Source organism: Pseudoliparis swirei, chromosome 9 (genome assembly GCF_029220125.1).
Source record: "Pseudoliparis swirei isolate HS2019 ecotype Mariana Trench chromosome 9, NWPU_hadal_v1, whole genome shotgun sequence".
NCBI classification, from domain to species: domain Eukaryota; kingdom Metazoa; phylum Chordata; class Actinopteri; order Perciformes; family Liparidae; genus Pseudoliparis; species Pseudoliparis swirei.
In genome coordinates, this window is record NC_079396.1 from 18,629,508 (window position 1) to 18,651,097 (window position 21,590).

The window sequence follows — 21,590 nt, forward strand, 5'->3', positions numbered from 1 at the left end:
GTTATTAAGTTAGTTTAAACTTTGCAAGAAGTAACAGTACAGTATAGCCTACAGAATGTCCACAGGGTCGAGTGGAGCAAGCAAATTCACTTTTTGAAGACATAGAGGGGTAAGAGGCACAAGGCTCCTCCCTGAGAGTTTGTGAAAACATTCCAGCAAAGTGAGAGCGGTCAAAGAATTGGGAACTCTCAGAGCGGCCTTTTACTTGGACTCAATCCTTCTCCCGTCTTTGCACATGCAGTTACACTGTCTACAAAGTGTGTTATAGGTTGTGTGAAGCTCTGAGGACAGACCTGGGAGGTAAAACCTGAAGAAGCATCTAAACTCTGGACAAACAAAGAAACTCGGCTGTCCCCATTTCTCGGCTCACAATGAAGCTGGTGTTTGTCCTCCTTGTTTCCACCGCCTGGACTTTCACTGGAGCCCAGTATTACTACCAGGGGCTGATGGATTATCTGGAGAACAGGTTGTTGGCCATTGAGGTAAGAATCAATACTACTTTAAATTACTGACACTTGTTCAATATACTGTAGTTTTCCACAAGTTGAGTGACAGAAAAGATGTCCCTGAATCAAAAGAAGGTCTTATTGCCAAGTACGGACTGTGCCTACAATTTCCCTCTGTATCTTTGGTACATAATAGTGAGAGAAGTAAGAGAATAACACATTTATTTTTTAAATTGACGCACTGAGACGTCTGAACAAACAATTATTAGAATTCAGAAATACAAGTTGATATACGTTCCTGATCACTTCCTCCGATGTGAATTGAATGTATCAACTAATGCAGTCCAATTAATGCAATCTGTGCCCAGCTCGTCAACTTCACAGGGGCCTCTGAAGGAATCAATGCGTGTAACGTGCAGCTTCTGTCCAACAATGACACATCGGCAATGAGAACAAGCTCAACCTTTGCTGCCTTGGTGTGAAACATCCCAACATCATCAAGGAAAGATGTGTTCTGCTGAGGTAGAATGGGCTGTGTTACAACAAAGTGCCTCAGGGAAGGAATCACATTGCTGAGAGTTCACTTTTGTGTTTGTAAAGTGAGGTTATGAGACAGCAAAGTGTGTGTAAGACTTTTGTGGGCTTATGATATGAAATGCCAGAGGATTACTGGTTGCCTCGGTGTGGGATTTCATCTCATTTAAATAATTATTGTAATTTATTCTTTTGCCGTATATTTTCAATGTCAAATTTTTTTTCTTTCATCCTCAATGCGGATGCAATGCAAAAATGACAATCTTAAAGCTGTTATCCGCATTCTATTTACAGCTAAATCCCACTATCTTCAACCCCCTATGGTTTCCCTCCAGTCTCAATTCCAATATGCCGGTTCAACTTCTGCATTGATATGAACACGGCAATTCATCAAATATGTTTTCATTGAACTCTCATTTCCATTTCACCACAGGCCCACAGCAAGCAAAGGAAGAAAATGAATCTGTGGCGGAGGAGACCGCCTGTTATTAAATCTTGCTCTAAATAATTTATCTGTCACCATGACGGTGCCAATCGCACACTGAGAAACTGTATTCTATTTCATGAAAGTGAAATATTGGAACGCTAGAACACTAAAGTAAGTCCAGGTCACATTGTACCAGCCACATATCAGCCTGTTGGCATCCTCATTGTGACTGTTAATATGTTGATATTAGTATTTAGCTCTAAGCATCACTGTAAAACCACACAGAGCTTCAGCCATCACCTTAGCTTAAGAGAAAACCAAGACAAAAAACTCATCCTACAGTTTATTCTCACACTTTACTTCAACATTTGTTTTGCTCTGCTCTCGTCTGGTAGGATGGCATGCAGTTGTGGCATGAACAATCCCATCGCTACCACACAGAGCTGCTGGATTTCAAAAAGCTAACTGCGGAGACGATGGACGGTATGAGAGGACAGCACAGCGTGATGTTCAAAGACCTGGAAGGAGCTGCAGTCCGTGTGGACCGGGTGGAGCGAGAGGTGGACTGCGTGGAGATCCAGACTTCCCCTCGGGCCTGTTCCAATAAGGCAGACAAGGTGGTAGAGCAGGGAGCCTGGAGGCTGAAGGAGAGCAGAGGAGAGAAAGAGGAAGAGGAAGATGAGGAAGATAAAGACTGGGAAGAGCTGCACTCCAGTGTCTCTGGTGAGCTGCAGAGAAGTACATACACACTTATGCCAAACGGGCTCCATGGGATGGCTGCGTTTGATCTTTAATTTCCATTCACGAGGGAGCTCTGGCACCGAGCAGAACCTATGGGATATAAATATATACATATATATATATATATATATATATTAGGGCTGTGAAACGATTACAAATTTTAATCAGGTTAATCACAGGTTTCTGTGGATTAATCATGATTAATCACATATTACCGATATTCTCGGAATATTTTTGTGAGAACATAAAGATTCATGACAAAAGACGGATATATACATTTATACACAGGGGTGCACATAACTTGCTCACCAGTGTGAGGAGTTGTTGACGGGGGGGGGGGGGGGGGTAATATGTATATATTTACATAAATATATATATATACACACAAAAATATGTGTACATATTCATATGTATATATATATAGACATATGTAAATATATATATATATATATACATTCACACATACATATATATGCCCACACATAAGTATATATTTACATGAATGGCACCCTGGATATTTTAAGGGCAAATATTGTTATGAGAATTGTTATTGTATTGCAGTGTGTTAGTACCTTGCCCCCATCATCCTTATTTCACCTCCTTATCCTGCTTTCACCTGAAGTGGCTGCAGGGCGATACTCGTGTTCGCCAGTAGGGGCAGTAGCGGGTTTTGCCATGACTGGCGCCGTCATTCTTGTCTTAAACAAACAAGTTAGACCAGCATATCACAGACAGTGACCAGCTATCAAGTCACTTCTTGTCAGTGCCTTCGATCTCCGCGACCTTGTCCGTCACCATGGAAACATTGTCACGTGACATCTAAGCGCTTTGGTGCTAGTGACGTCACGGAGCCCCGAACCAGAGTCTATAAGCAGAAGTGATTTCCAGCAAAGCAGCAGGGATTTGTGAATCTCACAGGAGCGGTGGGCGATAGGCGATTCAGAATCGCCTACACGGGAGGAGCGATTCATAGGCGAGTATGATTATGAATCGCCGACCTCCCCAACGGGGTGGGACGGTTTGGCGAGAATCACCTCGTGTGATTACTCCTACACCCCATCCCGGGGTGGGTTTGGTTCTGTGGGATTCACAAATGGGGCCCTTATTTAACCCCTTAGTTTAGTTTATTTTATTTTATTTTAGTTTAGTTTAGTTTATTTCGATCAGCAAAATATACAACAATCAGAATTCAACAAAAGAACAAAATAGCTGACCGAAAGGGTCGAGGCTGAAGCTATCAAGCTTATAAGTGCCCTAACCTATGATTTCTCAAAAAAACTTATTTCAAAGAACCATATATATATATATATATATATATATTAGGGCTGTGAAACGATTACAAATTTTAATCAGGTTAATCACAGGTTTCTGTGGATTAATCATGATTAATCACATATTACGGATATTCTCGGTATATTTTTGTGAGAACATGAAGATTTATGACAAAAGACGGATATATACATTCATACACAGGGGTGCACATAACTTGCTCACCAGTGTGCGCGCATCGCGGCTGAGCTCTTTATAAATATATATATACAAACAAAAAAAGTGTACATATACATATGTAAATATATATATTATATATATATATACATTCACACATACATATATATGCACACACATAAGTACATATATACATAAGTGGCACCCTTATTTCACCTCCTTATCCTGCTTTCACCTGAAGTGGCTGCAGGGCGATACTTGTGTTCGCCAGTAGGGGCAGTAGCGGGTTTTTCCATGACTGGCGCCTTCATTCTTGTCTTAAACAAACAAGTTAGACCAGCATATCACAGACAGTGACCAGCTATCAAGTCACTTCTTGTCAGTGCCTTCGATCTCCGCGACCTTGTCCGTCACCATGGAAACATTGTCACGTGACATCTAAGCGCTTTGGTGCTAGTGACGTCACGGAGCCCCGAACCAGAGTCTGTAAGTAGAAGTGATTTCCAGCAAAGCAGCAGGGATTTGTGAATCTCACAGGAGCGGTGGGCGATAGGCGATTCAGAATCGCCTACACGGGAGGAGCGATTCATAGGCGAGTCTGATTATGAATCGCCGACCTCCCCAACGGGGTGGGACGGTTTGGCGAGAATCACCTCGTGTGATTACTCCTACACCCCATCCCGGGGTGGGTTTGGTTCTGTGGGATTCACAAATGGGGCCCTTATTTAACCCCTTAGTTTAGTTTAGTTTATTTTAGTTTAGTTTATTTCGATCAGCAAAATATACAACAATCAGAATTCAACAAAAGAAGAAAGTGGCTGACCGAAAGGGTCGAGGCTGAAGCTATCAAGCTTATAAGTGCCCTAACCTATGATTTCTCAAAAAAACTTATTTCAAAGAACCATATATATATATATATATATATATATATATTAGGGCTGTGAAACGATTACAAATTTTAATCAGGTTAATCACAGGTTTCTGTGGATTAATCATGATTAATCACATATTACGGATATTCTCGGTATATTTTTGTAAGAACATGAAGATTTATGACAAAAGACGGATTTATACACAGTGGTGCACATAACTTGCTCACCAGTGTGCGCGCATCGCGGCTGAGCTCTGCCGCGTGCGAGCCGAAAAGAGTTGGTGACGAGGAGGGGGGCGGGGGGCGCGAGACGGAGATCGGAGTCGTGTTAACGCGACACGTAGAGACAAAATGACATGCTGCTGGTTAGAGACGACCAACAACAGACGTATTGGAAGCTCATTCTGCGCATGCGTTAAATGCGTTAAAAAAATTAACTATTTAATCATAACGCGTTAACGCGTTATTTTTCACAGCACTAATATATATATATATATGTATATATGGTTTGTGCGTTCACATCACACCACAGTCTCTCTAGACCAGTTGCCTCTGGAAAATGGGAAACAAACACATTGCTGTTACAAGTCATTTAAACGAAGTGCATAGAGTCAGTGGGCAGAATGTTTTCCAGGAGAAATGTGGCCTGATGCAACTCATTGAATTCAGCAGCGCTACTCCACTGCATGCGCTGGTTGAGCACAGCATTTGTCTTTATAATCTTCAGATCCCAAGGTGTGCTGCTCCAAATAAGGCTGTGACGCTCATTGTTTCTTTGTAATACAGGAACGTAGGCCTATAACCCTTTTTCAAAGCGTGACGTGAAAAATCATCAGACGTTCTGCATAGGCTATGATATACAGAGCATTAATATAGCAGCAAACAACAAATTGCTATGTAAAGGTATAAATGTAACCTCAGTAACCTGAGCAGATAATTAAGTAATTCTCCCTACGTGTGTGTTGTAATCAGAGCTTGTTTGTATTTTGATTCAATGGCCGGGTCGGCCGAGTGAGCGTGCCTGTTAGTGCATGTGAGCGTGGCTAACAGGCTAGCTCATGGCTGCCGCTCTGCTTCACTATACTTGGCTCCTTGAATCAAAAGATCAATATTTTGATTTAGTTCCAAAGGCAAATAGAAGGATCATTAAATTCCTTTCGTACCATTTCTACACACCGATTATTCTTGCAAAACCAAATGAAAACAGATGTCTTCATTATTCACACTGACTTAAGACAATCAATAACACATATATTTAAGAATGATCTAGTTTCATCACGTTCAGAATCATAATGCCCGTCATAGTCAATCAAATCAATGCGGAGCAAAGGCTCCTCTATTAGTTTCTGTGTGCATCTGGAGCTGTGTCTCTGTGGAGAGGAGGGACAGGAAGCTGCCCTGAGGTCAGCGGTGTTACTCTCCGAGCTCATGTTCGCTCTGAACACAGTGAACCATTGTAAATGTTCAAGTGACCCAAATCGCTTTACAGCGTTGCAGCGACCCATTTCAGATGTGTGAGTACAGTGTTAATTTCGCTCCAGGATGCATTGGGGGGGGGGGCTCTCTATGTGCTGTACCCATTCCTCCTCTCATTACATATAACTTTGTGCCTAATTTCCCTCACTGTTTGTTCTTTCCTTTGATCTGGAGAGCCAGATATTCACTGCTGCATGGCTGCTTGATGTTTTCCTAATGTTACAGTAGGTTGCAAATACACATTTCATCTCAGGAATGTAACTTTACAGAAATATCCTCGTGCCTGCTGGGAGATAGAATTCTAAATTATTACAATTTTATTAACTTCACACTGTAAAATATCTATTTTTAATATAATTTTTTTCACAATAGATATACAGGACTGTCTCAGAAAATTAGAATATTGTGATGAAGTTCTTTATTTTCTGCAATGCAATTAAAAAAACAAAAATGTCATGCATTCTGGATTCATTACAAATCAACTGAAATATTGCAAGCCTTTTATTCTTTTAATATTGCTGATTATGGCTTACAGCTTAAGAAAACTCAAATATCCTATCTCTAAATATTAGAATATCATGAAAAAGTATACTAGTAGGGTATTAAACAAATCACTTGAATTGTCTAATTAACTCGAAACACCTGCAAGGGTTTCCTGAGCCTTGACAAACACTCAGCTGTTATAAATCTTTTTTTTAACTTGGTCTGAGGAAATATTAAAATTTTATGAGATAGGATTTTAGAGTTTTCTTAAGCTGTAAACCATAATCAGCAATATTAAAAGAATAAAAGGCTTGCAATATTTCAGTTGATTTGTAATGAATCCAGAATGCATGACATTTTTGTTTTTTTAATTGCATTACAGAAAATAAAGAACTTCATCACAATATTCTAATTTTCTGAGACAGTCCTGTATATGTAATTGAGCTATGGTGCAACATCTGAATGCAACATGCAGTTCTCCCCTGTTGTTTTCTCTTGAGAGGTTTTATAGCCTTAAATATGTAACACAACATTCACGACTGAATTAAAAACCAGCAAAACATTGTTAGGTTTTATTTATTACGAGATCTTGATTGTCTGTGCCCTGGATACATTAGCTTACAACCCAACTGTCATCACATGTTGATTCAAATATATGTGTTGCTTCACAGTTATATCCTTTGGAAATATCCTAAATGTTTTGTGTTCCTTATAACCTCAAAATTCAGCCTTTTTATGAATCTGCAGAAACTTTTTAATGAAGCTGATTATATCAGAGGACTCCCACGAGAATACATTGTTCAAAGAACTATTTTTTGTACACAGATATTGTGGCGTAATGTCTTCCTGAGAAGATAAAGAAGTTGCTCTCCTTCTGTGTGTGTTGTACTCCAAGCTTCTCCTCGCTAGTAAATAAAATGTCTCCTTATGTGAAACAAAATCACTGGATATTGATCTGAATTAACCGTTTGTCAAACTATTCTCTTTGTGTTTTATTGCAGACTGTGTGGAAATCATCTCTGGCATCCGATCAGTGAAGATCCTGAAGAGAGTTGGCGGTCCCAAAGGCATGTGGACCAGAGACCCCAGGTCGTCCAAGGTGTACGTCTTTAACGGGACATCCGGGGACAACCTCTTCCAGTTCGACTCCGTACGAGACTTTTCCAGCTCTCCTGGCGTCACCGGCAGCCGACATATCCGGCTTCCCTCTGACTGGAGAGGTCCTGGCAGCACCGTCTACGATGGCTATTTGTATTACATACAGCAGGAGGAGGACGCTGACGTGCAGGTGGTCAAATATGACCTGCTGACTGGCTCGGTGACAGACGCCGCCATGTTCCCCGTGGAGAGCCACGCCCCTGTCTACAACCTCAATCCAGAAACGGTTGCAGACCTAGCAGCAGATGATGAAGGCCTCTGGCTGTTGTACGCGACCAGTGACAGTGAACCGAACATCCACCTTGCAAAGATGGACCGCGACTCGCTCGATATAGAACACATATGGGACACCCGGTGCCCACGGGAGAACGCAGAGGCGGCTTTCGTAGTCTGTGGGACTGTCTACGTGGTTTACAACACACGCCTGGCCAGCCGCTCCCGAATCCAGTGCCTTTTTGATGTCAACGACATGGTCAGCAGCGAGGAGGCCCCTCTGATCTACTTTCCCAGGAGGTACGGGGCCCACGCCAGTCTGAAATACAACCCGGAGGAACAACAACTCTACGCCTGGGACGACGGCTACCAAATCATTTACAGACTGACCATGAAAACAAAACTCCTGGTGTGACAGCAGGGAAGTAGTGTCGTGTTTTCAAAGATAATGAGAAAAAATAGGAGCCGTACATTTACACTTGCTGTGCCATCAGTCTTTCAGCAGCGTGGTCGAGTGAAGACGGCACACCCATAACATCTCACATGTTTGAGCAAAGGAAATAGCCTTTGAAGTATTATTTATTCATTTGATTATCTTTCTTGTGTAATATATACAGAAAGAAATATGCCACTAAGGGGCTGGGAGGTCTGCTTTGCATTTAATTTGACCATTTGATTGGACAAAATCTCATTTCCTTTGTGCCTACTCCTGCTTGTTCAGCCCCTCGCTGTGCTGTTATTATATGTTGTGTTGTATTGCTCCAAAACTCACAGCATGGAGACCATTTTTGCATAAATCTTTTAATCAAAGAATAGAGAATCATATCACACAGAACTGATAACACATTACACCTCGTGGGAGATAAAACAACAACAACAAACTGCTGTTGATTTTCAGACTTGTTAAAACAAAAGAATGAAACAATTTATGACTGAAATAATGTCTGATAGTTCAGTTTACTCTTATTGAAAGTCTTGATAATGATCTAGGAACTCATAATAGAGTGGTCTCAACTAACAACTGTTAATTTCAGTCACCAGAACATTTCCCCAAACATTTCCGTTATTACAAATACAAAATGTTCAATAAAAAATTGGAAATTCAGTGCTATCATAACAGTTGGAAGGGATACAAGATTATATCAAGAAACATTACAATAGTAGGCAAAGCTAGCAGGTCTTGAAAGACTCCATAAACTGAGGCAATTGATTTAACAGGTTTCTTCTACTATGAAAACACACCACATTTTCAAATAAATATGACCTTTGTAAAGCACATGTTTAAAACACATTGTTTCAACACTAAAATATGATATTAGAAATCTATGAATAATGCCATTAGGGATCAATTTTACAATCAAAATAATGTGAATGAGAGCAAATGTCAAACTGTCGTAGAGTGTTGTCTGTGCGATACTGGATTACAACAAGCATGAACAACAATCCACCGACTCATACTCGCTACAAGTGCCAATTAGAGAAATGACGCCGCTCTGGAGTAGACGCTGACCCGTCCACCCACCAGCTACCCCCCCGCCAGTGGCGGTGCGTCCATAGAGGGCGCTAGGGCGCCGCCCCTCTTAAAATTTTGAGATGAAAAAAAAAGAAGAACAAAATATAATATATCCTGTCAAAAAACATTATATACCAAATCATTTAAATAGCAAATATACCGTGTTGACGCGCTAAATGTGTGTGGGAGACCGTCAGCCTGTCAACAACCACTTAAGTTAAATGTGACATAAATAACATATCGCCACTCATCCTCACGGAGAGAAGCCCCTCCCCATTTTCGGGCCGCCGGCCCAACGTGTGTGCGCGGCAGCGAGCAAACATTTCACGGTCGTTTCGGCAAGGACGGCTTCTCATTGGCGGATGAAACGTGAATCTTGGGGCACAAAAATGTGCGCCCTGGCCAATGACATAGTTTCTTATGTCACGTGACTGGACTATTCGGCAAATCAGAGACCGGTATCGTTCCCTCAGCCAGAGAGCTCCACGGAGCTACAGGAGCAGGTCGCTAACGGAGCTGTTAGCTGGAGGCTCAGTGAGTAATGCGCTCTTTAGTTTCCCCTGTCTGTTGTTCCAAAGTCCTGGGACTGAAACTCTCTGGACTACAACGGGGTGAGGGATCTACAGAGCTTCAGACAAGTGTAAAGCATGAATCTTGCCGCAGTTATCTAGCTAAGAGCATGGAGCTAACTAGCTAGCAGCATGAAGCTAACCCTGTTTGCAGAGCAGAGCAGCAGAAGGAAACCAAACTGGCATCAAAAACACAACGAAGAAGTTCTGAAAAACAGACACATTCCCTCAAGAATAATGGAAACAGGCTGGTTACAGACATGATTGACTTTAACCAGAGAGTTATTGAGAAGTTTGCCAACTTTAAAGAGAGGAGGCTACTTGTCTTTACAGTAGTGGGTCTACTCTGTCAAACACCCAATGTAACATGTGATCTCTTTCTGACTCTATTCTGCTCTGAACCTCTTTCATGTGAGGGTGAAACTCTTTTATTTTGCAAACCTCTGAAACCCAACCCAATGTTTCTTAACCCTTGTGTTGCCTTAGGGTCATTTTGACCCGAATCAATATTACACCCTCCCCCCGCCTTTGGGTCATTTTGACCCAATTCAATGTTTCACCCTCCTGTTACCTTTATATTTACTAACATATTTTACCCTTTGGGTTCAATTTGACGCCAGCAATTAAAACCTCCAGAAAATTATTAGAATTAATATTGTTTTCCAAGTTTAAGTGTGAAGCACTTTATGTTTGTTTGTTGACTACCGAAAGAACACCGACATTAAACATTGAATGGGGTCAAATTAATCCTGAGGCGGGGGGAGGGTGTAATATTGATTCGGGTCAAAATGACCCTAAGGCAACACAAGGGTTAAAGCTGTTCTGAACCTCTCATGCCCAAAGTTACAGTGTGTTGATAGTTGTTTTTGGACAGTGTTGAGCACGGTGTTTTCTTTAAATAAAGCTTTGTTTTTTTACAATATTCTACTCAAAACCTCTTTTCTTCACATTGTTGAGTGCTATTTAAACCGCGTCGCCCAACTGAGCCCCCCCCCCCCGCCCCCAAAATTCACCAGCCGCCGCTGCCCCCCCCGCACTGCCGTCTCACAAACACACACACACTGAGGTACTAAACAGCTCTCTCTGGGAACACGTACCCATGAAGGAAATGGCTAAAACAGATCCGGCTGGGTCTGCTGAATGAATCTGCTCATGTCTTGATGTCTGGCCCCCAATTTTCCAAACTCTGTGATAAATATCCTGGTCATCGTAAGTTAGAGCTGTAATATCACTTGTCCTTTTTCGCTGAATGAGGCACCAGAAGTCTAGACCATTATGAGCCACAGACAATTTTTTTTAACATATCTGATTTAAGTTGCTGTTTGAGATCATACGACCGCTATTCAGAAAATGGGCCTCATTCTGTTAATGTTTCCTGCCTGATATCACATTTGATTCCGTAGCTTAACATTTCCTGGCCCGAATGTACTGATGTTATCTGCTTGCCAATTACAGCAAAACAAAACTACTCCTACTACTAGAGGGTAAACTGGAGGAAAATCCTGAAAGTAGAAACCAAATGATTGTTTTATTCTCATTGCAAAGACATGGAACCTCCATTATGTAATATTTTAATTAAAATCTTTTGATGCTTTACTGTTTTTCATCTGAGCAGATGTAGCATCAGTTATACAACAGTTATCGTACCCTTAACTGAAATGCTGTGCATATTTTATTCGATTACAACATCTAATTATTGTAAAGAGAGGAAATACTATTCAGGGACCCAATAGAAGAATTATACTGGTGCAAAAATATCTGATACAACAGCGGTGCTGCAGTCTTTTTCTTAATCACGTCAAATATCTACACAAGTAAAATCCATTATCCACATGTTGCAGATCAACAATTCTGAATGGCAAATTAAAACAGACGCACTTCCTGTACAACAGTATGATTAATGACAAACATCAAGAAAGTTGCATGTTCCCGAGTTCAAAAGACAATTATGTTTACCTTTTTCAGACTTTAGGTTATTTTCAATTATCACCACCACCAAAGCTTAATATATTCAAAATGCCAGTATTTTTTTTTTAATCTTTACATTTTAATTATATATTTTCTGGTTTTCTGCTTAAAAAAACAACAACATACAAACGGCAACCGGCAGACGGCCGCTGTACATGAAACTATAACACATCCACAAAACCCTGTTAAAAAAAAAAGAACAAGAGAGACAAAGAAGTGCTTTTTAACAGTGTTTGTCTGAAGGAAAACATGAGTGGTTTTGAGTTTTCATCTGGAAGAAAAGCGTGAGATTGCTCCAAAGCAAACATTAAACAGAAAAGGAGGTAAGGGTGTGTTAAGTGTGCTCACAAGTTCCCTGTTTACAGAGCTCCATTGAGAAAAAGCTTGTTTCTGTTAATGCTTTTATGCATTATCTTTCTAGTTGGTGTTCAATAACCATCAGTGCCTTTGTCAGGTAATTGAAACACGTACAGCTTAACACTGCAGTCAATTTGCTCTGATGTCAACACCATGATGTACATGATGTTATTTCTTCTTTTCTTACAACTTCTTGTCTTGGCTGCTTGAGAATTCACACTAAAGTTGAGAAGTTAAGAATGTTAACTGCTGATCCAACCTCTTCTCAGATAGTTGATTATGTTCTAGATGACACTGGAAGTACAGTGAACCTAGCTGGACCTTTGACATTTATTTCAGTTTTGCTCTTCATAAACAATAATGACGAATGGAGTGGTTTTACATCTAATAGTTCCAAAATGCTACAGTTCAGTAATGGTTTTTTTCTGCTAATACAGCACTCTAAAATTAAATGAGAGAAATCTAGACATATTTTAAATAGCTTCAGATAAAGTTTAAGTCTCGATTTCTACCCTAGAGGATGCCTTCCCTGTGAAACTTCTACTGCTCCCATGGAGCAATATCTGATGTCCAAGTTTTTCTGTCAAAGAGTCTCTGTTAAGTCTTGAGCCTCTAACAAATCTCCATGTGAGGACACCAAGATTCACTCAACTCAGCTCGGACAGCTCAATAGGAAGGACGTCTGCAGACTGGATGTCCAGCCAATCTCTTCTGAGGACAACAATAGCAGCTCTGGTTCATCCCAAAAACCACATTTCAAACCCTAAAACCCCAAAAGACTGCACTTCACACAACTAACTGACTTGACGATGGTCCTCGATCAGTTCTTGGGAGTGCTCTGGGACAAGACTTGAGGGGAAGGGAGGGACAGTGAGAGAGAGAGAGAGAGAGAGAGAGAGAGAGAGAGAGAGGGAGTGACAGTGGGGCTGTGTTCTGCTCAATCAGACAGACAGGAAGTGGATCAGCAGCAGGGAGGAAACCCCCTTCTGGGCTGCTGGGTCACTGGTTGCTCTGCTCAGGGACTAGCCGGGGGCCTCGGTGAAGGGCAGGAGCCTTGACTGTCAAAGCTGTCTGTTCTCGCCTTCCACTGCAGAATACAAATGAAAATGAAAATGATTAATGACATCCCTGTCCCAGGACCTCACATCGGATCAATATAGATATCGATGTACAGTATATTCTTCTTTTTCTTTACAGGACTTTTCGCATTTAATATTCTGATTTACGAGGGTACAGAAACATAATTGTTTGAGTCCAAACTTTTGAATCCACACACTCCACAAAATAACACATAAGAGACTGAAAGTACTGATGCAAGGTAGACGGATTGAATAATTAATATACTGGCAAGATACCCTCATTACATCTCATTTCTAACACAGGCGTGGTTTTATTAACAGCTCTGTCTTGGATTTTTATAATAACAAAAACATCAGCAGAAAAAATAAGCACCAAAAATAAGCGCATCTAAAAATAAATGCAGAAAAGAGAACACATTAGTCAACAAATAAAGGAACAAATTGAAAAAGGACATATTAGATATATAGAAGCCGATATATAAATGTACTTCTCATGGATTCCCATAATGCTTCAGAAGATGTAAACAGGAAGTATAAAGTATGTGTGTGTGCGAATTATGGCTACAACCTGAGCCACGTTTTGTTTATGTTGTAGACCCTTGACACCACTATTAGTATTCCGAATTAGCTTTGAGCTGTTTTTGTTTGCAACTCACTCACCGATGTACGTATTCAGACGACTATCGCCGGGCAATATTCTATATTGAAGAACATTTGAACTATTCAAGGAGCCGCTTTTTTCCCGTGTTTTCTACGCAGATTTATGGACGTTTACTAGCGATGGACATCGGAAAGAGTAAGTTGTGTAAACATAATCATATAGCCTATAATATATTTGTTTATCATGTCTGTGTGTTCAGATTTCACTGAGTCCTAAGTGAGAAAGAGTCACATTTTGGACGCACCTCTCTTAATTGGCACCACAAGCTGGTTGGCCGCCATTGTTGCTGCTGCAACTGTTAATTAAATAAGTAAGCAGTCAGGTTACAATAATTACCACCAGAATGCAATTGTTCCTTAAACGTGACACGCTGTATGTTTATGCCGCCCTGAAACTGCCCTCTGTCGGAAATGACTATCTCATCTCCTGATTCCTCATGCTACATGTTGACCATTCGTTTAAAAGGGACTCCAGTCCGGAACCGACCTCCTTCTCAGACTTCTTGGACTCCAGCAGGGGGTGCCAGTGTGCAATGGGCTTGCGTGGATAAGCCAGCATTTCGTTCCAGTGGTCTCTGCCAAGTCCCTCGGCATGGCAGCCAACCCTCATCACACCAATGATCTCATTATGACCTACCCTGGGGACACACACACACGTACTGGATGAATACATCTGACTTAACCTGACAAGACATCTCATACATCACATGTTTTACCCCGAATTGCAAGAAGGGCATTTTTGTAATAAATGGAGATCTGAATCTGCCGATTTCATACAGTGAAGTAGGTGATTGTCTCTGTGGCACTAGAATTGACTCATCTTAGGAAGGAGATTTTTGCTCCATCAACAGTGCCTGAAGTGAAATTGAAATCCCCTGTTATTGGAACAGCCTTATTTAATTCTGGCAAGAAAGCAGGCAGAAAGAAAATACAAGGTTTCTAAAAGGTGTCTTGTCCTTTTATACGACACAATAAACAACAGACTGACCTTTAACATGCATGCTCTCATTCTGTCAGCCGTCTTCACTGCGTGCATTTCTTCCCTTTTTCCATTTCCTGCTATAGCTTCACATACTAAAAGGGTATTGTAGTGCACTACTCTTTTACTGAAGACCGACAATTTCATTGACTCTAATTTGAAAGTGAGGAATAGTTAATTGCTTTGTATTAATGATCCCCTACAGGCCTAATATAATAACCACATTAATGATAATTTATGTCTGAGCTGTTTTTTTCCACACACAAGAATCCATGAAAATGCAAATATTGCTTCTTTTAAGTTTATAGACACAATGAGATTTGTCGGTTGTGGTTTGTAAACACAACATTAAAAGTTGGCTCCTCCTCCCCAGCTCTGAAAGCCAAACCCAGATCCGATCTTGATCTTGAACGAGTCCACTTTTTATTTATTCTGCCTTGTGTCCACCATTTTTTGCGTTTCCTCTTTCATGTGTGCTTACAGTCTGGCAGCTGGTTTCTACGTGTTTATCATATACTGTATATAACAAGTGGCTATAGTCGTTGTGACATCACCCATTGGTTTGTGGACTGCGATTTGGAAGCCTCACGTTTTTTAAGCTTCGAAGATTTGAAGCCTTCCCGTTCTGGGATTGTGGGTGTCCCAATCTTCTTCTTTTTTTGCAACCAGTGAACGGAAGTGACCATATTTGGATTGTAGAGGAGTGATGCTATGGGAGAGATGGTGTATATGGCCCTCGTAGCAACCTGTCAATCACAAGGTAGCCACATCCTAAAGCATACCTACTGTATTGTCTATTTTACTCTAAATGGTACCATCATTTACGAAGTGAACTATATGCTGTCGTGAAGAAGATTTTGAAACTAGCAATTGAGTTCATAAACTGTTTCCAATTTGAACTGAGTTAATACATCTAGTGAGAAGTAGGGTCATTTTCTCCTTGACTTTTATACAATGTGACTTCTTTTTACAACCAGATGAGTCATCACCTGCTGGCCAGTAGAGAGAATGCAGGTTTAAGATACTCATGCATTGGCTGCACTTGAACCGGTTGTTTCCACCTGGTTGTTATAGAGGCTGATGCCCAGAAACACAATTAAAATACAGGCAGGGGGCTGGGTGTTTTTTTAGTCATGATTTAGAGGGATTATTCTTGTATGAGTCAACATTGTTTTTTTTTTAAGGGACATCCTGCTCATTGTGCCTTTAACTATTAAACATAAGCTGTCTGTTACATCACTGAAAGAACACTTTTTAGTGTGTCTGCACTGGGTAGTTCAAGCTTCACAAATACAATTCAAATCTTTTGTAATGTGAATATGAAAACTGACTTCTCAGACCCCTGAAGGCAAAACCTCCAGGTGTGTAAACAATAAGCAAATAGATTTTTGAGTAGCAGGGACTATATTTTCTAACATTTCATGTATTGTCCTGATCTGTTCGTTTCAAATTAGATTGAGGGTTTGGTTTGTATACGTACAAGTCGTAGTCCATGACAGAGATGTGGAGGCTGACATGGTCCATGCTGTCTGGTGGGATGTCAAAGATGATGGCCTCATTGTAGGTGGGATTCAAAGTGTTCTTCTTTATGCTTGTCTTCTTCTTTTTCAAACGTCTCCCGTCACATATTAGCGACACCTTGACGTAGGGATCTAATGGCGGTGACGGGAAAAGAGGAAGGACATCAAATAAGGGATTCTATCCAAACGGAAACTGCTGATAATGGAAATGTTATCATGTTTCAACGAAGCCGACAGTTGAAAAGAAACTGCCAGAGCGACAAACAGATGTTTTACAAATGTTTGCCTTGGCTGCCAAAACATGCCAACGATGTCCGTGAAGATGGAGCCATCAGTGGCATATTTCATCCCCCAGTGTGTGTGTGTATGTGTGTGTGTGTTTTCGTGATTTCTACTTAAGCATGAAAGCTGGGGGACATGGCATCGGTAATGTGCATAAAAGTAGATGAGTCAATGGCTTGTGTAACCACCGAGGGTGAGAGGATATGGATAGCTTAAACAGCATGATTTAGAAAGCTTCCTGATGAATGCTGATTTAAATCTTTATCCGTCAGTAACAGATCGCCTCGTATGATCCATTACGCCACGCTTCAGTCATTAAACGAGCCCAAAATCTATAAACTTAAATCAAGAGTGATTGATTTTCAGTCTAGTATGCAAGAAGGCACAATTTGATAGCGGCAGGTTTAGAATACAGATTCAAATAATTTAAATCAGAGAAAGAAAGTAAGATAATAAGAGAAAGAAAATGCCACATTCACTCCGAACCACCACTGAACCCTGTGTGCTTAATGCACAATATATGAAACATTTTACAAGTGATATAAGTACTGTGAGAAAAAGTGGAATGGAAAACAGACTGCCTGCAACTATTTGCTGACAATGTCTTAATATTGCAAGTGTGGAATTTTATTAACCGCTGAAAAAAACAGCACAACGCTAGACGGGCAACTCCGTTTCTTCACTATTATCTGACACGCTTACAATTGGATTGTCAATTGATTCATGTTGAGCCACCGCAGCTGTAAGTAATCTACACAAATGCATGCACCACCACATATATTCACAGACACAAACATACACACACAACACACACACATACTTAAACACACCTGAATATCCAGTAATGTCCATGGCCTTGAGGTTCCTGCACTTGATGACAGTGAGAGTGAGTCTGCCTGCGGTGGGCAGGTAGCATAGTGAGAACATGATCTCCCCAAGGTCAACACTTTCCTGTGAAAAGCACACACACAAGCAAAAAGTCTCTTTCAGTTTCACACAGATCTTTTGATCCAGAGTATTTCATAAAAAGAGTCTCATCCTTAAGTTTCTGGAATTGATGAAACGCGAGAGCACACCAGTGAAGACCACGGGTGGAGGAAGTAGGCCTACGATATATTTTACTTACAAAGTAAAACTACAGTGTGACACTCCGAAAAGCATTAGCATTGAAATATACTTAAAGTACCAAAAGTAAAAGCACTCATTATGCAGAATAATTATTATATTATATACATTAGAATTATTGATGCATTCCTGTGCTTGCCACTTTAAATATACAGTTTGTAAATGCAGAGCTCATGATTTCAACTACTTTATTTACAGCGGAGAGCTTAACCTTTAATAATATATTATAAATGATTAGTTGGTATATATTTTGTAGCAGCAAAGAAACTTATGGTTGCCTCTTGTCACTACCAGTAATACAACCGTATTCTCACAGTGGAGACTAGTACAATGGCTAATTAGAGCTCAGACTACACACAAAGATGTCTCAAGAATAAATAAGGCAACTTCTCTCTGCATTTTCAGCTTGAAAAATAACCCATTATGAGTTCTTTGCTTGGTAACAACAGCTTTGTTTTTAAATCAGGCGCAGAAGAGATGCCGTAATCGTTGAGGCGGGAAGCTCTTTTTTCGATCATTGTGCAACCCAGCTAATAAGCTACGGTTATTTTTTTAATTTCTAGTTGTGATGTTTTGTAAAAAGTTAAATAATGTCACCAATTAGTTTTAGAGATGCTGAAATCACATTTAGTAGATAATTTTTTTGACAGATTTCTTTTACTTTTCAAAATAAGAAAAAAAGATCTCTTTGAAAACCTCAGACATGCTCCTTTTCGTCTCAGCCGGCTTGAAGGGGGTGTCTGGGTTTGATTGACAGCAGCGAGTTGGCATCTGGAGAGCCAATGTTACAGCGCTGGGGACATGTTGTCGGGTAATTAAGAGTAAGGGCCACATCAGCCTTTAAACAGGCCAAAGTGACAACATTTGAAGGTGCATTTATATGCTATTTGATATTGTTCTTGATTTAGCTGTCTAGCCTACAAACTGACTTTAGCAGTGAACTGTCCTCTGGTGGATGTTTGTTTGTACGCTGTAAGGACATGAGATGTGCAGGACATGAGATGTGTTCTTGTCTGTGAGTTGGACAAGAAGGAGACTTAAGCAGAAAAGCTATCGTGTCCTGTGTAGTGAGCTTCTGTGTGGCTCAGCGTGACCGTCTGCTCTGCTTTTTATATAACACTGATGTTAATGCCCTATCCAGGATTGTATTGGCTATTTAATCTGATGCTAAACTACGTGGTGCCATCATGAAACAAAAAAATATGAAAGTGAATTTTCTCCCTTTCTGGTTTCTTCTTAAAATATGAAAGTGAATTTTCTCCCTTTCTGGTTTCTTCTTTTTTCTTCTTCTCTATTCGACAAATAAATGCAATTAAATTTCAGTTGCACTTTAGCCTTGAAGATAGCCAGGCTAGCTGCATACCTTTGCTTCCAGTCTTTATATTTAACTTCTTGATGACCTTATTGTAAATTTGTCAGAAAAAATGTAATCAGAAATAATCCTAATTAAAACATAAAATCTCCTCTTGAGTGTTTCCTTCGTAATCTTCTTAACCTGTGACTAAAAAAATAAATGAAAGTGAAAGGTGCCACAGGTCTTATCATCGGCATTACAGAGCAATTAAAGTGAGAATAGTAGGCTGAAAAACGGGTCCACTTAAAGTTATTGAGGTTATTTAGCTGTAAGTGTCTCCTTGGAATAAGTTGGGATAATTCTGAACTCCTGGACGACTTCCTGAGTAACTCAGACAAGTGGATTTGATCAACAGAAAATTAAAACAAAAACCGAGAGGAAATCAAATTTACAGCTCAGTTTCCCACATAATCAATGAGTAAATGCCCAGAATGTTCTTTTTAAGATAATTAAATCAACAAGATCCTTCTTGTTAGAATATTTGGTATATTTTAAATTACTTTTGAGGCAAGAACAACCTGCCCACAAAAATATTAGCTCAGACACTATACTGTATACGTCCCTACTAAGCGGATGAGAGTCCTGTTTTCTGGCTCATGTGAGTTCTTAGCCCCATCCTATGCACAGAATTAGGGTCACACAGACGCCTGAACAGTATGAACAAGCTTTGTTGAGAGCCCGACTGATTAGCAAATTCCAACACGTACGTCTGAGCGCTGCAGTCTTAACATCTCCTCACACATACAAGCTGCAATTTGGCTTTCACTGCTGTGGAAGTGAGGGATTTCGTTTGAAGGGTGTGAAGGGTTCAGCCAAAATGTGAGAGCGCAGCAGAAATGTCAAGTGCTGTAAAAGTATAATGCGACGCTTTGATTGTCCTTGGAGAAAACCCGGGCTGTTTTGCTGCCAGTTTGTATCATATGTTCTTGCGTTAATCATATTTTAGCCACGCTGGCGCCTAAGTTCGATTGATGTTAGTCTGTCGATCGGTTGTCAGGCCAGTCCATCACTCTGATGCTGACTGAAATATCAATATCTCTAATTATATATATATTAAAATAATATAATATAATATAAAAACAATTGATGTTCACCAGAAGATCAGGATTTTCCTCATAGCGCTACAATTGTCCAGTGAAATATCTCACTATCTTACAGGTGGATTGGCACTAAATTTCATGCAGACATTTGTGGCTCCAAGATGATGTATGCCAATGAATCTGGGGATGCGCTGATTTTCACTCTAGCGCCACCATGAGGTTGATATGTTTGGATGATAGTTGGATATCTCGACTATTGGATAGCTTGCCTTGAAATGTACTACATGGATGATCATGTACCCGTCTGAATGAATTCTAATATATTGGGTGATATCTTAAGTTAACATCTAGCGTCATCATCATCAGGTCGAAATATAAATAGTGTATAACGCTTTGGTTTATAACTGTATTGCTTACAAAATGGTACTGATATGGTATTTTGTGTTTGGTGCTAACTAGCATCATTTGAAGTTACGAGTGAAATATGTCGACACCTGGATGGATTGTCATGGATCTAGCCCCACCATCGGGTCAAAGTTTCATTTTGTACAAAACTGCCTGTGGAGTTTAGAGCTGTTTAGCAAACATCAGCATTTTTAGACTCAAAGACAGTCAACACTTAATTGCTCACCATCAGCATGTTCGCACAGCGACATTAGCATTCAGCTTCGAGCAGCCAATTACATATTATTCCCTGACTGTATTTGCATTTGTATTGCTTTATTAATTATACACTCTGGACGCCTTATTGCAAAGAATGACTGTCTTGTTCTTTGGGAACTTCTACGTGTTAAAAGATTCCCTCCAACACTGATTAGCATGTTAACATCTTCCTAGAAATAATGTATTCAGATCGAAGTCAATGTGTTAACCGGTCCCCTCTGGACTCTGTTTCTTTCGTAATTCCAAGTGGGTGATATTGATGACTATCTCTCCTTGATCTATGAACTGAGGAAAGCTGCTGGCTCTTTTAACTCTGCTAAAAACGGGAGTCTCTTCCTCTCACTGAGAGTAAACAGTGTTTGTAAAGCAGCATCTTAATCTTCAACACAACTTCCTTTACATTGTACTTCATGCTTGTTTTCTGCCATCTGTGCATCTTTTATGTTGCCAATCTTTAATTTAAGGCAAGGGATTTTGTCATGAAATCATTTGGTGGTTCAATAAAGTGTGTGTGCTAAGGAGAGAGCCGCCTGTTTTTCTGCCTCCGAAGCAATACTGTTGATATTATTGAACAACCCTTGAAGAAGCTCAAGTTCAACAACTGGAGGAGGAAAAACTCTCAGATTAGAGGGCTCTGTGGAGGTGATAAAGGGATGAGGGCTGTAAAGTGCCTAACATGGTGCCAG

At 40.3% G+C, this 21,590-nt stretch overlaps 2 protein-coding genes across 2 annotated transcripts in view; one reads left to right on the top strand and one right to left on the bottom strand.

The window, feature by feature from the left end:
* The first annotated feature begins 371 nt into the window (after positions 1-371).
* olfml3a (olfactomedin-like 3a) lies at positions 372-10,799 on the top strand. Its single transcript, XM_056423404.1, has 3 exons — positions 372-482; positions 1,803-2,130; positions 7,426-10,799. Exons 1-3 carry the CDS (start codon positions 372-374, stop codon positions 8,208-8,210), a joined length of 1,224 nt encoding a protein of 407 aa, XP_056279379.1. The 3' UTR covers positions 8,211-10,799.
* A 2,382-nt stretch (positions 10,800-13,181) lies between these two features.
* syt6a (synaptotagmin VIa) overlaps positions 13,182-21,590 on the bottom strand; it is a 49,903-nt gene continuing 41,494 nt past the window's right edge. Inside the window, exons 6-9 of the mRNA XM_056424033.1 lie at positions 17,553-17,673; positions 16,401-16,572; positions 14,429-14,579; positions 13,182-13,289 (exon numbers count right to left, since the gene is read on the bottom strand). Of these exons, the coding sequence (XP_056280008.1) occupies positions 13,218-13,289; positions 14,429-14,579; positions 16,401-16,572; positions 17,553-17,673 (516 nt within the window). The 3' untranslated portion in view covers positions 13,182-13,217. The remainder of the gene's footprint in view (positions 13,290-14,428; positions 14,580-16,400; positions 16,573-17,552; positions 17,674-21,590) is intronic.